The sequence below is a fragment of the Lynx canadensis genome, chromosome D1 (genome assembly GCF_007474595.2).
Source record: "Lynx canadensis isolate LIC74 chromosome D1, mLynCan4.pri.v2, whole genome shotgun sequence".
Taxonomy (NCBI): Eukaryota; Metazoa; Chordata; class Mammalia; order Carnivora; family Felidae; genus Lynx; species Lynx canadensis.
The window spans coordinates 96,183,514-96,201,473 of record NC_044312.2 but is presented as its reverse complement, the minus strand read 5'-3'; the positions used below and the strand labels follow the sequence as shown (position 1 = coordinate 96,201,473).

The 17,960-nt window shown below is 36.4% G+C and overlaps 1 protein-coding gene across 1 annotated transcript in view; it reads right to left on the bottom strand.

The window, feature by feature from the left end:
* TTC17 (tetratricopeptide repeat domain 17) overlaps positions 1-17,960 on the bottom strand; it is a 128,210-nt gene that overhangs the window by 71,202 nt on the left and 39,048 nt on the right. Inside the window, 6 exon segments of the mRNA XM_030331057.1 lie at positions 2,291-2,477; positions 12,682-12,906; positions 13,043-13,120; positions 14,317-14,482; positions 14,639-14,754; positions 16,809-16,955. Of these exon segments, the coding sequence (XP_030186917.1) occupies positions 2,291-2,477; positions 12,682-12,906; positions 13,043-13,120; positions 14,317-14,482; positions 14,639-14,754; positions 16,809-16,955 (919 nt within the window).

The following is a 17,960-nucleotide window of genomic DNA, read 5'->3' as shown; positions in this document are numbered from 1 at the left end:
TTACTGTGGAAACAAGTAATGCAAAAACACTGTCAAAAAAAAAAAATCAATACTGAATGAAGTCAGTATTATCCATGAGGTTTTAAACTTAGAAAATGCTATAGCATTTAATCAGGGGTACCACTATTTATGGAGGTGTTACTAGATGGCAGATTCTCTTCTAAGATAACTAATCACAATGTAACAGGGGCTAAACTAAAAAAAAAAAAATTGTTTTTATTAGTGAGCTCTCTCTGAAAGAACTTTTATTGTATTGGATCTAGTAACATTTGCGGGATATCTGGACTACTAAATACTATGATACTACAACTTTGTAGATTTGTTTCAGGTTATTAGTTTCCTGGGCTAGTTGAAATTATACTCTGGGGAAAAACCTCCAGACAACGGAATTTCCTTTCTTGATATGAGTGACATAAAATAATAATAAATTTCAACAAACTAAAATCCTAAGCAAAAGCATGTAAAACTAATACTAAGGAAAAGGCTTTTTAGAAAAGGGGGCACTATATACCTACAAAATTCTTCTTTCTGATAACAAAGAAGTCAAGAGAGGCGAGGGAGATGATAGCAGGGGAAAAAGAGAGAGAGAGAGAGAGACTATTAAAAGCAGCTCACTGAAAAAAGTGAAATTCTGTTTACAAGGCTGTTGTTAGTAATCTAAGGAATTTAAAAGTCCACGACATGTTTTCTATGATTAAGTAAGACCCGTAAGATCCATTAAGGTCTGAATATTCTGTATTTATTATGAATTTCTCATGGCTCACTTTTACCCAACACCTATTATGTGATAAGGGTCTTATTTACTCCTACCAACAAGTCTATGAGACAGATCTTGCCTTTCATTTTACACATGAGGACACAAGTTTCTTTGCTGGGATGAGAAACATGGTAATGGAAGAGTTAGGGCTCACACACGAATCTGTAGGACTCTGGCACGGGTCCCTCCGCTGCTGCACCGTCAACACTGTCTTAGGCCTTCAGCCTTCATGCAAGAACTCCAGTTTACACCGTGCTCAGTACTGAGCCACAGTTGAGCTATGGAGTTACGGAGCTGAGGGATTTTTGGTTTCTTCACTAAAAAACTGGCTTCTAAAAAGACAGGTTAGAGTGGGAGAGAGCCAAAGCATGAGAGACTCTTAAAAACTGAGAACTGAGGGCTGATGGGGGGTGGGAGGGAGGGGAGGGTGGGTGATGGGTATTGAGGAGGGCACCTTTTGGGATGAGCACTGGGTGTTGTATGGAAACCAATCTGACAATAAATTTCATATATTTAAAAAATAAATAAATAAATAAATAAAATAAAAAAGCAACCAGATTAAAAAAAATAAATAAAAATAAAAAACTGGCTTCTGATACTTAAAAATGTAAATACAACTTACTGCCTGTCATTTCATTAAAATCCTAAGGCAGTCTCGTACAGGTGAATCTGGAAAACCAGTTTGAAGTGCTAAATCTACCGGTAAATTGTTGATGTCTTTTAGATAAATCACTTAACCAAGTGAGCATTAGGGATTTTTTTTTCCTTAGGTGAAGGTGATGGACTGATAGCCCTCTGCTTGAATATTATTATGATCTAATTTCCACATTGACAAAGCACCTACTGTGTGTTCTACAACAGTGAGGTTCTGAGGATCCATATGTATATAAACCTCACCCCTCATAATTCAAGTCAAACTCTTTTTTCTTGAAGTCAAAGTTAAATAAGTAAGTAAACATAATCGAACTCCTAGGGAGTTCTAACTAATGAATTTACAGTAGTTCAGATATTAACTCAAACCATTACCCAGGTGGACACACTTATGCACATGCATATATTTTGGTGGCTGTGTGAGAAAGGGGAAGAATGCAAGAAGATACCAATTAATGTCACGTGACTGCTTTAGAGGTGCAGTCAAGATCTGGATCACTTTCACTGGAAGGCAAGGGGGTGTATTTCAGTGAAAGAAGGCAGAAAAACCACTTAAATCGTATTGCAGATTGTCTTTATGGACAGAAAATGTACCCTTTACCATTAATATCGATCATTAAAAAAATCATAGATTTTGTGGAGAGAAGTCTATCAATTTTAGTCAAATATACTTTAGCTGGCCTTTCTCATCTAGGGTTCTGGGAATTACCCCAAGGCTCTATATAGTAAGGAATGAATTAACTTCTTTCCTATGTATACAGAATATACTAGTTACATAAAATCCTTGGGAAAAACCGAGAAAATCATTTTGTGTTCTGCTGATCAGAATAGGAACCCTGGTTGTGTTCATCATTTTGTCGGCACTTAATATAAGCTGCTTACCACTGCAAACAGAAGAGGTGATGTTGTACAGAAAAGGATAAAACTGCATACAGCGAATCAGCTTCAGGCTGTTTTCACATTCTGGGCATTTGGTAGTTAATTTCAAAGCCTGTCTAAAGGCCTCAAGTGCCCCACTGATATTCTTCAGAGCAAGGTAAGCATTTCCCAGGCTCAAAAAGGTCAGGGGCTGAAAAGACAAAAAAAAAATTTTTTTAAATGTTAGTGAATTAATATTTTCTGAGAGTTATAAAACTTTCACAGTATATGTCTTTTAGCTTCTTTTAGGTTATCCCATAAAAGTTAATGGCTAACTACCTATTTTAATTACACCAGTCAAATCTACACTGTAACAAATGTAAATTTATTTTTTTACCTTTTTACTACGATAAAAAATACATAGTGTAATATATATTAGTCTTAAGTGTACAGTTCAATGAATTTTTATATGCATATATATCCCTGTAACCAGCACTCATCTGAAGATATAAAATATTTAGAATGTTTCTAATACCTCAAAAGATTCCCTTGGGAAGGGGCACCTGCGTGGCTCAGTCGGTTAAGCATCCATCTTGATTTCAGCTCAGGTGATGATCTCGCAGTTTGTGAGTTCAAGCCCCGTGTGATAGTGCTGACAGTGTGGAGCCTTGTTTGGGATTCTTTCTCCCTCCTTCTCTCTCTGCCCCTCCCCCCCTCAAAATAAATAAATAAACTTAAGATAAAAAAGATTCCCTTAGGCAACCCAACCCTAATCCTAGAGGTAACTACTGTGGTGATGTTCTATCACCATAGATTAGCTCTGCCTGTTCTTAAACTTCATATAAATGGAATCAAACAGCATATTCCCCTTTTATGTGTATATAATCTTGTACCCTTTTGTAGATTCTTTCAGTCAGTACAATATCTAAGGCTTAAGAAACTGAGTGTTTTTTGGGTTATCAGTTTATTTTTTTAAAAAATTGATATGCAATATTTACCATGTGAATATACATAGTTTGCTTATCCCTTCTCCTTCTGATGAGATTTGGATTGTTTCCAATTTGGGGCCATTATGAATAAAGCTACTATGAACATTCTTGCAACTATCTTTTGACAGACGTACGTACGTACTAATTTTCCTTGGCTATATACTTTGCAGTGGGTCTTAAGGTAGGCATATATTTGGTTTTATGGGCTACAAACAGTTTTCTAAAGCAGACGTACAAATTTACATTCCTACCGGCAAGTAGGAGAATTTACTGACTTGGTATTGTCCCAGTCTTTTAAATTTAGCTCGTTTTGGGGCGCCTGGGTGGCGCAGTCGGTTGGGCGTCCGACTTCAGCCAGGTCACGATCTCGCAGTCCGGGAGTTCGAGCCCCGCGTCGGGCTCTGGGCTGATGGCTCAGAGCCTGGAGCCTGTTTCTGATTCTGTGTCTCCCTCTCTCTCTGCCCCTCCCCCGTTCATGCTCTGTCTCTCTCTGTCCCAAAAATAAATAAACGTTGAAAAAAAAAAAAATTTAAATTTAGCTCGTTTAGTGAGATGATAAAGTATCATCTCAATGTGGTTTTTAACTTGTATCAGTAATGATGTTGAATATTTTTTCATGTGCTTATTGGTCATTTGAATTTCCTCATTTCTGAAGTGCCTGTTGTTTTCCCCATTAAAAAAAAGTAGGCTGTGTTTTTCTTCCTAATTTGAAAGAGTTCTTTATATGTGCACTAGATAGGAGTCCTTCATTGGAAATATTTATTGCAAGTATCTTCCCCCAATCTGGGGTTTGCCTTTTTATTCTCTTACTGGTATCTCTGATAAACAGAACTTCTTAATTTTAATGAAGTTCAATTTACGCATATATGCATATATAAAAAATATTTACATATTTATAAAAATATGTATTTTACAGTTTGTGCTTCTTTTTTCAGTTAGTGCTTTTAAAAATCTTTGCCTACTGAAACATCATGAAGACCTTCTTTTATGTTTTCATTAAGAAGCTTTATTGTTTCATCTTTCACATTTTGGTGCATGATCCACTTCAATTTAATTCTGTGTACAAAGTGAGAGAGGAGTCAAGGTTCATTACTTTTTCCATAGGGATATCCAAGTAAGTATTCCAGCACTACTTACTGGAAAACCAAAAGGTGCCCCCATCCCCCTAAACTACTAGTGTGCCTTTGTCATATGTCAGGTGACCATATATGTAGGGGCCTATTTCAAATTTTTTAATGTGTTCCATTGATATATTTGAGTATCCTTGGGCCAATACCATACTGACTTAATTACGGCAAGTCTTGAAATCTAGTCATAGAAGTCTTCCAACTCTGTTTTTTCTCCCCCTCACTCACAAATATTTTGGCTATTCTAGATCCATTTCTGCATAGATTTTAGAATCAACTTATCCATTTACGTACATATGCATTAAGTGCCAGGAGCTTGGGATTGAATTTATAAATCAATCTGGAGAGATTTTACATTTTAACAATACTGGATCTTCCCATCCATGAACATAGTGTCTCTTTCCACTTATTTAGGGCTTCTTTTTCTTAGTAATGTTTTACAATCCGGTATAGAAACCTTATACATCTTCCCTTTGAATTTATTTCTAGATATATGATATTTTGATGCTATTATAAATAGTTTTTGTATTCTATTTTTCAAATGTTTGTTGTTACTGTTTTCATAAGCAACCCAAAGTATTCGGTTTAGGTCATTTCAGTTGAAATACACCTAATGCCAGGTAATTTGTATTTGCTTGTGTACAAACCATTTATTCTACACTTACTTTATCATTAAAAATATTTTAAAGAATCTAAGAATGTTTTGTTCTCAAGTTGTGCAATATACCCTTATGAAAAGCAATACCTATGATTTATACAACTACTTGCTTTTGATTCAGGCTGTTAAGGTCATCCAAAATGTCTCACTATAACCAAGCCAAGATGTATAAAATATTCCAGATTACAGAGGTATAATCAAAGTAGCTCTCAGATTACATTTAAAATCTTACTTAATGGTTCATACCCAGATACAAACTCAAATTTAGACTTAGATTTCTAATTTAGACTTAGATTTCAAAGTCTCTTTATATTTTTACATAGGGAAACAAATGTCTATTCCTATGACCAGAATGATGGTTGTGCAAATATCTTACACTGAGATAAACTAATTACCATTTTGTAAAAAAAAAAAAAAAAAAAAAAAGAATTTTCATCATTTCATTTAGAAAATAATTACTGTTGGGGCGCCTGGGTGGCGCAGTCGGTTAAGCGTCCGACTTCAGCCAGGTCACGATCTCGCGGTCCGTGAGTTCGAGCCCCGCGTCAGGCTCTGGGCTGATGGCTCCGAGACTGGAGCCCGTTTCGATTCTGTGTCTCCCTCTCTCTCTGCCCCTCCCCCGTTCATACTCTGTCTCTCTCTGTCCCAAAAATAAATAAACGTTGAAAAAAAAAAATTTAGAAAATAATTACTGTTTACTAATGTTTTAGACATTGTTTTGGACACTGGGGATACAGCAGAAAATAAGAAACATAAGTCACTGCCTTAGAAGACCTAATAGTCAAGTGTCATGAAACCATGAGGGTATCACGCAAGTATGAGAAAAATGTGATGGAGAAGAGCACAGCAGGGAAGAGACGTTAAGTAGACCACAGTGGGGTGTGGAGTGACATTTTTAATAGAGTAGTAAGGGAAAGACTTACTGAGAAGTTAGTATTTTAAAGGATTTTAAGGAGATGAAGTAAGCTCTCAAGAATCTTGGTGGAGTATTCCAGAGAGAATATAAAGTATAAAGGCACTGAGGTGGGAGCATGCCTAGTATGCTCAAGGAATTGCAGACAGGCCAAGTAGTTAAAACAGAATGAGCAAAGGAATGATTTCATGGGGATGAGGTCAGAAAAGTAACAAGGTCATGTAGGATCTTCTACACTATTATAAATTCTTGTCTTTTACTATGAGTTATATGGAGCGCCACTGCAGAGATCTGAACAGACAAAATGACAACATCTGACTTTTTATAAGGATTCACTGGTTGCTGTATTGTGAAGAGACTGTAAGGGGACAAAGGCCAAAAGCAAAGACACTGTTAGGAGGCTAATGAAATAATCCAGATAAAAGATAATGGTGGTTTGGATCAGACAGCCTGGCAATGGAGATGATGATAAATAGTGAAATATTTTGAAAATATTAGCAAGGTTAATTACCCTGAGAGAGAAAAAGGTATGAAGGATGGCTCCAAGCTTTTGTCCAGAGCTACAGCCTTTACTGTTTCCTGAAATGGGAAAGACTGAGCAGTAAAGATTGGAACAATGTTAAGGAGCTTAGTTTGGGCCTTTAGTTTTAAAGTGTGTTTTAGACATCCACATGGAGATGTCAAGTAAGCTGTCGGATAAAGAATTCTGCAGTTCGGAGCAAAGGTGATAGGTGATTCAATGGGAAATGATAGAGTTATCAAGATATGGTGCTAGAACAACCGGATATCTATGTGATATAAACTCTGATGAATGAACTTTGATCTCTACCTCCCAGTACAAAAAAAAAAATTTAACTTGAAATGGATTACAAACCTAAATGTAAAACCTAAAGCTACAAATCGTCTTGAAGACAACATAGGGAAATATTTTAGCATATTGTAGAGTTAACTATTTATTTATTTATAATTTTTTTTTTTTTTAGCATTTATTCCGTTTTGAAAGATGAAGAGACAAAGCATGAGCAGAAGTGGGGCAGAGAGAGAGGGAGACATAGGATCCGAAGCAGGCTCCAGACTCTGAGCTGTCAGCACAGAGCCTGACATGGGGCTCGAACTCATAGACCGAGAGATCATGACCTGAGCTGAAGTCGGACACTTAACCAATTGAGCCACCCAGGTGCCCCGAGAGTCAACTATTTGAAGACAAGTAATAGCAAAACTAAAACAGAACTACTTGTTTTCACACATCTTGTGAAAACACCTTAAATCTAATAATAAAAATCAAAAGAAAATGAGCAAAATGCATACACAACTTTTACTTTAAAAATATAATTGGGGCACCTGCGTGGCATCTCTTTTTTATTTTTATTATTTTTGAGAGAGAGACAGAGTGTGAGCATAAGAGGGGCAGAGAGAGATGGAGACAGAATTCGAAGCAGGCTCCAGGCTCTGAGCTGTCAGCACAGAGCCTGATGACATGGGGTTTGAACTCATGAACCATGTGAACGTGACCTGAACCAAAGTGGGATGCTTAACCAACTGAGCCACTCATGTGCCCCAAGTGTCTGACTTTTGATTTCTGCTAGGGTCATGATCTCACGGTTTGTGGGTCCAGGCCCTACATGGGATTCTACACTGACAATGCAGAGCCTGCTTGGGATTCTCTCTCTCTCCCTCTCTCTCTGTCGCTACCCTGCTCATGCTGTCTCTCTTTCTCTCTCAAAATCAATAAATAAACTTAAAAAAACTAAAAAAAAAAAAAAAAGAAGAAAAGTATCTAAAAAAAATACAATTAAAGGGGTGCCTGGCTGACTCAGTGGATCACGCGACTCTTGATCTCAGGGTTGTAGGTTTGAGCCCCACACTGACTGTAGAGATTACTAAAAAAACATAAAATCTTTAGGAAACAACAAAAACAAAAATACAATTAAAGGATAAAGAAATTTATGTTATAAAATAGAAGTGAAATTTTTTAAAGTAAACTTGTTTTACAAATGTTTACTCAGAGGCAATACATGCTAAAGAGCATGAGTTCTGTGGCTAATCTCCCTGAGTTTAAATCCAAGCTCTGTGACTTCTGGTAAATCCTTTTGAGTTTATCTATCAAATGGGTAAATCATACATACAGGGTTGTTGTTGAGGACTAAATGAGTTATCACATGTCAATTGATCGTTATGGTGCCTGGCTCTAATAAGCAATCAATTAAAAGTTACCAGTTAATTCATGTGCCCAATTCGGTGAAGATACACAGGAAATGAATATTTTCCGACCTTGATTATGGCAATATATATTGGCCCAAATCTTTTGGTAGATGTTTGGCATTTTGTATCAAAGCCATCATAACATTCATTCTCTCATTGACTTAGTAATTCCACTGCTAGCAATCTTTCCTAAGAAAATTATCTGGAATACAGAAAAGGCCTTATGCAGAAAATTATTATTGATAACAGCTACGCACTGTGGAACCTAAATATCCAACAAGTGAGGAGTAAGCTGTGATATATAAATTCATATAGAGTCATTATTGATGGCTAATAAAAACTGTCTGGTACTAAAACTTTTCTATATAATAATCTTTAACGATCACCAGTACGATAGTGTTGCAACACTATGAAATATTTGGTTAAAAGAAATACAGGAATTATTTCCAAATGTTGACATTTGGGGGTGGGGTGCTAATGATTAAGGTATATTTCTGTGATATCTACTCTGATCCACTGATTTATCTTTTTATTATTACTGTAGTACCACAACTAATCTCTAAGGGAGCTCTTTTTTCTTTAGAAGAATACTGATTGCCTTAGCTGGTGGCAGTAGAAAGTGAAACAAGTATTGGGGGAATACAACTGTGTTAGCCTTCCTTTGGGTGCCCAATCATCACATCCCTTTTATATAGCATCTGTTCTCACTGTACCTGCACCTGGCACACAGCAAACATTTGATAAATATTTGCTATACTTTTTTTTCAGAGATGTTAAAATATGGAAAAAGAAGTGGTATCTTAGAAACTATGAACAAAAGTAACTAACTGCACAGGAGTGATTAACTCCATGGCCTGCATGTGAAAAGTTCAGGGCATGAATATTATCCATTCACCTATTCTTATCAATACAACCTTTAAACTGTGCTCTGGCTTAGTTGGTAAAAAGACATCTATAAATTAAAGTTGTAAAACAGTATAATATTACGCAGCATGCATGCTGTGATGAGAAGGATAAAAAAAGAACCAGATGTTTCAGATTGACAAAAAAGTAGCAGTATATCTTTAGTAGCTATATCATTCTTTAAAAAAATTTTTTTTTAATGTTTATTTATTTTTGAAGGCAAGAAAGACAGAGCATGAGTGGGGGAGGGACAGAGAGAGAGAGGGAGACACAGAATCCTAAGCAGGCTTTAGGCTCTGAGCTGTCAGCACAGAGCTCCACGTTGGGCTTGAACTCATGAACGGTGAGATCATGACCTAAGCAGAAGTTGGATGCTTAGCTGAGTCACCAGGCGCCCCAGTAGCTAGATCATTCTTATTTAAACATCAGTTCTTACAAGTAAATTAACCACGTAATTATAAATTTCAGTCATTTAAAATAAATCTCACACACACACACACACACACACACACACACACACACACACAAAAGACAACTATAGGCCAAGATCTCTGACGAACATAGATACAAAAAATACCAGCAAACTCAATCCAACAATACATTAAAAAAGTCATTCACCACAATCAAGTGAGATTTATTTCTGGGATGCAAGGGTGGTTCAGTATTTGCAAGTCAATCAATATGATACATCACATCAGTGAGAAAGAATAAAAACCATATGATCAATAAACATAGAAAAAGCATTTGACAAGGTATAATATCCATTGACAATCAGAGCCCTCAACAAAGTAGGTTTAGAGGGAACATACCTCAACATAATAAAGGCCATATATGAAAAACCCACAGGAAACATAATACTCAATGGGAAAAATCAGAGCTTCCTCTCTAATGTTAGGAACAAGATGAGGATGTCCACTCTCAGCACTTTTATTCAACATAGTACTAGCTGTTCTAGCCATAGCAGCCAGACAACAAAAAGAAATAAAAGGCATCCAAACTAGTATGGAAGAAGTAAAACTTTCACTATCTGCAGATGACGTGATACCATATATAGAAAAGTCTAGCTAACTAATTTGGATGTAAATTAAAAAAATAAAATAAAATAAAAAGTCTAAAGTCTCCACCAAGAAGCAACTAGAACTGATAAATGAATTCAGTAAAGTTGTAGTATACAAAATCAATGTGCAGAAATCTGTTGCACTTCTATACACTATAATGAACCAGCAGAAAGAGAAATTAAGCAAACAACCCCATTTACAGTTGCATCGAAAATAATAAGATACTTAGGAATAAACCTAACTGAAGAGGTGAAAGACCTGTACTCTGAAAACTATAAAACACTGAAGGAAGAAACTGAAGATGACAAAAAGAAATGGAAAGACATTCCATAGTCATGAATTGGTACAACAAATATTATTAAGATGTCTATGCTACTCAAAGCAATCTACTCATTTAATGCAATCCTTATCAAAATACCAACAGCATTTTTCGCAGAATTAGAAAAATCCTAAGATTAATATATAACCACAAAAGACCCCAAATGGCCAGAGCAATTTTGAAAAAGCAAAGCAAAGCTAGAGGAATCACAATTCTGGACTTCAAATTATATTATGAAGCTGTACTAATCCAAACAGTATGGTATTGGCACAAAAAGAGATACACAACAGAACAGGATAGAAAACCCAGGAATAAACCCACAATTGTATGGTCAATTAATATTTGACAAAGCAGGGAAGAATATCCAATATTTCTTCAACAAATGGTATTGGGAAAACTGGTCAGGTATATGCAAAATAATAAAATTGGACCACCTTCTAAATCATACAGAAAAATAAACTCAAAATGGATTAAAGACCTAAATGTGAGACCTGAAACCATAAAACTCCTAGAAGAGAGCACAGGCAGCAATTTCTCTGACACCTGCCATAGCAACATTTTTCTAGATATGTCTCTGAGGCAAGGGAAATAAAAGCAAAGATAAACTATTGGGACTACTTCAAAATAAAAAGTTTCTGCACAGTGAAGGAAACAATTAACAAAACAATTAACAAACAATTAACATATTTGCAAATGACATATCTGGTAAAGGGTTAGTATTCAAAATATATAAAGAACTGATACAACTCAACACCCAAAAAACAAATAATCCAGTTAAAAAATGGGCAGAAGACATGAACAGACATTTCTCCAAAGAAGACATCCAGATGGGCAACAGACACATGAAAAGATATTCAACCTCACTCATCATCAGGGAAATGCAAATCAAAACCACAATGAGGTATCACCTCACATTTATCAGAATGGCTAAAATGAAAAACACAAGAAACATCAAGTGTTGGCAAGGATGTGGAGAAAAGGAACCCTTGTACACTGTTGGTGGGAATGCAAACTGGTGCAACCACTGTGGAAAACAGTAAGTTCCTTAAAACATTAAAAAAACAAAAACCAAAAAAAAAACCCTTACCCTATGATCCAGTAATCACACTACTGGATATTTATCCAAAGAATAAAAAAAACACTAATTCAAAGGGATTCAAAGGGGTATATGAACCCCTATGTTGATGTTTACAATAGCCAAGATATGGAAGCAGCCCAAATATCCATTGATTGATGAATGGACAAAGAAAATGAGGTGTATATACACAATGAAATATTAACCAGTCATAAGAAAGGGTGAAATCTTGCCATTTGCAATGAGATGGATGAAGACAGAGAATATAATGCTAAGTGAAATAAGACAGAGAAAGACAAATACCATATGATTTAACTCAAATGTAAAATTTAAGGAACAAAACAAACAGGCAAAAGAAAAAAAAGAGAGAGAGAGACAAACCGAGAAACAGACTCTTAACTATAGAGAACAACCTGATGGTTACCAGAAGGGAGGTGGGCAGGGGGATGATGGGTGAAATAGATGATGGGGATTAAGGAGCATACTTGAGGGGCGCCTGGGTGACTCGGTTGAGCACCTGACTCTGGATTTTGGCTCAGGTCATGATCTCACAGTTAGGGAGATGGAACCCTCCATGGGGCTCTGCACTGACAGCATGGAGCCTGAGATTCTCTCCCTCTCTCTGCCCCTCCCTTGTGCTCTCACAAGTATGCATGTGCTCTCCCCCACTCCCCAATCTCTCTGCCCCATGCTCACCTGTGCTCGCTCATGCTCTCACACTCTCTCTCAAAATAAGTAAATAAACATTAAAAAAAAAAAAAGGAGTGCACTTGTGATGAACACTGGTGATGTATGGAATTGTTGAATAACTACATTGTACAGCTAATATAACACTGCATGTTAACTTCACTGGAATTAAAATTAAGAAAAAAGAAATTAAATACATCTAAAATATATCAGGGATATATTGCTGTAATGGCAAGATACAGAAAAATATAATTAGCATGATTCTACATTTGTACAAAATAAAACAAATCAATACAAAAAAATAAATGAATACATCAGAAATAAAATGAAACAAAATTTGTTTTATGTCATCTCAAAATATGCAAATTCTGCTCTGAAAAATATGCGAGATTTTTTTTTATGCCCTCCCCAGAAAAATACAAACTGTGCTCTGAATTTGAGCTACCACGACACAGTACATGGAGCTACAAACATAAAACCTCACCTCAGAGCTATTGATGGCCAAAGCTTGAAGTAGCAGCTTAGTGGCATCAAGATGGAGGCCATAGTGAATCAAAAGGTTGGCCAAGTTCACAAGAGGAATGTCCTGGTACTGAAGTGGAGCCAAATTCAAAGCCCTCTGAAGACAAGCAATAGCAAAAGTGCTGTTTCCTACTGCTCTCCAGTAGAGTCCAGCTTCATTGAGTATCAGCCAGACAGGAGCATTTGGCTGCAAAAAACCCAAAATACCTCAGTTAATGCAAGAATATAGTACTTGTTCTGACAGATTTTTAGTGCATGCAGTTTAACTTTTAATTACAATTACTAAGCATTTAAATTTCAGATGTCTAAAGTAGGTGACTTACCTTATTAATAGCATGAAATAAGAAAGACCCAATTTCTTCTTCTGGGATAGTATAGTTATTAATACGGGAAAGCAAAATCTGAAAACATCAAAAGGAAGACTGACTCAATTGAAAATAACAGGGAAGACATTTGAAAGAATTCTACAGATAGCAGTCTTGACTTGAGCTCCTCAGGAACAGCTAATTTGAATAGATATTTATAAACATATATATAGATACACACACACACACACACATATATACACACATACATATATAAAAACATGAGGTCATCAGCATACCAACAGGTGTTGACCTGCTTATATGAATACCCTAGTTTCCTTTAACTAAAACATGTTAAAAGATGTATACCACATACATTATTAAGGTGATATACCATACCCCATTAAAGTCAACATAAGTGTCCAAAATCAAAAGAGAAATTTTTCAAAAGACAATAGCATCTAATACTTGATACAATAAAAAATCTTCTATCTTTTCTAGTGGGAAAAGCACTGGATCTCAATTGCTCTATGGTCCTGTAACATCTGTGCAACTGTGAGCAACTCTACGGTAGGGATCATGGTCTATTTACCTTTCCTAGTATTCCAAACAGTGCCTGGCACATAATGTTTTCTGCCTCAGTAAATGTTTGTTGACTGTAAGTAGTAACTGTTCAGTTTTAAAATTGACTTTTTAAAAAGGTTATTGTGATGGTGTGTTTTCTCTGCCAAAAAAGTAATTTTTTCATTTGTATCTATGGAATGGTATGGTATCGAATGTAGAATTTATATTCAGTAATAAAACATTCCTAGTTATACATTAACTAGTAGGAATTAAAGAACAAAACTTAACAGAACTTCTCTATAATGTCTGTAAGGTAGCTGTAATTCATACAAACTTCTAAGGACCTCATATAAGGCCAGAGCAGGTTGATAAGGCCAGAAAGAGAATCTTCAAGCTTTCAATTTATATACATTCCTGGAGGCTTGACCACTAAATTGAAGTGGTCAGGATGGCCTCCAGTAGATGAGCTTCATTTAACTAAACAGAGTTCTGTGTTGCTCATCTTTGTAGCACTCTTAGAGAGAGTGCTTATGTGGTCTGTGTAAACAGCAGCCCTGAAGCACCTTCAACGGCACGATTGTCTTCTTAATGATTTCACCAATTCTGTAACTCTATCTCTAGTTTTAAAAACTTTAAGTTCAACAACTACCAATTTTTTGTTCTGCCTAAGAGGCTTGTGAAGTCACCCAGTATGGACGGCAATAAACACCAGCCTAAGTGAGCCTTACTTTTCGTGCATGGTCATCTGGCATTTTGGCTTTCAGATCCATGCGGACCTCTAATTCTTTGACTAAGTAGGACAGAGTCTGGCTTTTTCTGAAGTCAGTTATGGAACAGTCAGGGGTTTGGGCCTCTTCTTCTGAAGAATAATCATCACTGTTGAGTTCGTGGATCCTGGCACAAGAAAAAGGAACAAGATTCATATTTTCAAAGTTTGGGTGATTTCAAGATAAAGACTTAACCTTTCAAGTCCAAGGATGGTGCTCTCAAAGAACTGCCAGATGACAATCATGCAGAATCAAGTGCTTTGCCAAATCCATCAGCACTTGCCTGAGTCCTTTGTTTTCCGGAGGCAGAAAATACGTTGGCAATTCCCCACCAATAGGGACTCTCGGATAACTTTCTACACAATCTGCTCTTTTAGGCCACAGAATATGCTGTTTGTCCTAATGAAGAGAGAAAGTTCTCATAAATTTCTTTGGATTCAGTATTTCAACAGGCTAAATAAACTTTCAAAAGAACATAAATATACTAGGATAGTTTGAACAATTTAGTATTTTAAGATAATCGTAGACACAGTGGTAGACTGTAAAATTCTTTATATTGAAGAGTGTTGGTCTTAAGACTGGTTCAGGGTTCGGCTAAGTCAGCTGAGCCCGATGAGATACAAGGAGAGGCTTGCTTGGGACTTCTGGGAAAGAAAAGCTGGTCTAAGTCTCTTAGCCACATAGGAGCAAAGAACATGTTACTCCAGTTGCTGCTGGCTGTCACCTCATGACCATGAGGAAGACAAGCTTTAGGATGAAACCAATACTATGGATGGTAAATTGAAAGGGAAAGAAATGGGTAATTGATGATATCACTGGGCTGAACCAACCAAAGTTTGCTCTAATCTATGGACGTCCTATAATATGAGGCATATTATCTTTTAAGCCAATTTGAAGTAGAGTTTATGATGTGTAACTGAAAGCATATATAAGCTTACAAAACTGGCACAGAAAACTACTTCCCCTGAACTAAGACCTTTTCTTTGCCAATGCCAAAGTTTAACAATTTTTTGATTTGTAAAACGTTCATTTTTCTAAACATAAATAACATACATCAGAGGCTTACTAAACTTATATCTGTTTTTTTTAATGTTTATTTATTTTTCAGAGAGAGTGAGCGCACAAGTGGGGGAGGGGGCAGAGAGAGAGGGGGACAGAGGATCTGCAGGCTCTGTGCTCAAACTCATGAACCTTGAGATCATGACCTGAGCTGAAGTCCAATGCTTAACTGAGTCACCAGGCATCCCACCAAACTTAAATCTTGAAGCTATGAAACTCTGGAGAATTTGTATTACATATAACTAAATCTAAGTGGTCATATTGTTAGAACAAAAACCTGATTAAATTCGGAAAATTAAATAGTGAATAAAAAATATATGGTATCTGTTCTCAGATTATTTATTTCTTAGCTAGCTTAGAAAGACACTTATTGACTTATTACCTATATCATCTGGCAGAATGTAAGCTCCAGCAAAGAGCTTGTGTACTGTATTCATAGTCCCAACCTGACACACAGTTGGGAGCTTGATACAAGAATGCTGATTAAAAACTGAAATACAGGGGCACCAGGGTGGCTCAGTCAGTTGAGCATCCCACTCTTGATTTCGACTCAGGTCATAATCCCAGGGTCGTGGGATTGAGTCCTGCATTGGCCTCTGCACTGAGCACGGAGCTTGCTTAAGATTCTCTCTCTCTCTCTCTCTCTCTCTCCCCCTCCCTCCCTCTATCTGTCTCTCTCCCTTTCTACCCCTCTCCCATGCTCATGCTGTCTCTCTCTCCCTAAAAAATAAAAAAAAAATTTTTTTTAAAGTGAAATACAGTTGACTCTTGAATAACAGGTTTGAACTATGCAGGTCTATTTACACGTGGATTTTTTTGATAAATGCAGTGCAAGTATTAAAACTGTATTTTTTCTTCCTCATGACTTTCTTAATAATCTTTTTTCTCTCACTTACTTTATTGTAAGAATATAGTATATAATACTTACAACAAAAAATACATGTTAATCTATTGTTTATGTTGTCAGTACAGCTTCAGTCAACAGTAGACTGTCAGTACTTAAGTTGTGGGGGAATCAAAAGTTATACACAGATTTTTGACTGCATGGGGGTTTGGCCCCTTTAGCCCCCATGTTGTTTGAGGGTCAACTGTATATGTGAGCATATACTTAGGTCAAATTTAGAAACTTTCTAGGGTTGGTAATTATACTCAGAGCCCAAAGTTTTAAACTAAAATCAGGGTGTCTATATGCCCCATTTGATTGGAAGAAGACCTCAAGACATACCCTCTGTCTTGCTAAACTGCTACCTAGCAGATGGCTTCTGTTTAATAGAAGTTTAATAAGTGTTTGTGGAACTAAGCTGAACAGTGATAGGGACCATATTAATCAATGAAGGTGAGGGTCACAGCTTTAAAAAATCTTGTCTGAGAAAACTCCTTTATCATTCTCTTACCCTATATGCATCAGAATCCCTGCCCCAGATCCAGAGAATGGAATGGGCTACAGGAGAAGACTTGACCAAATCACTGATATCACTCTGATTTGCCTGAACATCAAAATTCACAGACATCATACTGGAGGTTGATGAATCCTCGCCAAACTAGAAAATGAAAAGAACAGTTCAATCAAATTGGAAGCAGGAAAGAAGTTATGACTAAGATTTAACCTAACCCAAAATATTAGTGAATACTCAAACCCAGTAGGAAATCTGAAAGTAGGTTAGTATCAAAGCAATCAGATGTTTATATTTTCAGAACTAGGTCCCAACACCATTCTCTTAGAAAATGCATAGTTAGCGATTCTCAATCAACTATGCCCTTGGGATATGAGGAAAATGGCATGGATTCTTTACTTCCCTTCTTTATTGTCCCATTACTTCCTTTTCATGATTTAGTCTCTTTTAGGTTTAATGATGAGCTTATTATCTAGAGGTTTGGCTCATTATTCCCCTCCCCTACCTAGACTAAAATGATTGCTACTCTATAAAATTCGTGTGCTGTGGTAGAAACAACGGAACTTAAAAAAGGGCTCAAGAGTTTAATATAGCTATGATTTAGGCATTATAACTATTACACAATCAACTCCAAATATAAATACAGTCTTCCTCCAAACCAAGGTAAATCAATGTTTGATATTCTTACAGGATACCACAGCTTCTGTTTATTTCTAAAACTTGTTAGATAAGAAAATGGGACCAGTATGGGAGGGAGTAGAAAAGAATGGATTCTTTCACTATATAGTAGAGATGTAACCTATGGATATATAAGACTGAACGCTACACTGGTACAGGGGAGTCTTCCAAGGTATGTCTCCAAAGTTACCTGGGTTTTAGTCTATTTCATTTATAAATATTCCCTTTTTTCCCCTTAAAATAATGCTTGGATTCAAGGCTGGGAGCTATAATCTTAGAGGTGTAAGTCTTATCGTCCTTTGAAAATAAAACCTGGGATACTGCTAGCATCTACTTGATAAATCACAGGAAGCTTGTGGTCCCTATACTACTTCTCCCCTAAATGGCCTCTTAATTTTTGCTTCTTTTTTTCAATGAGGTCTGGAGTTTTTCAGATTAAAGTGTATTAATTCTTCACAGTTTGTCTTCCCCTAG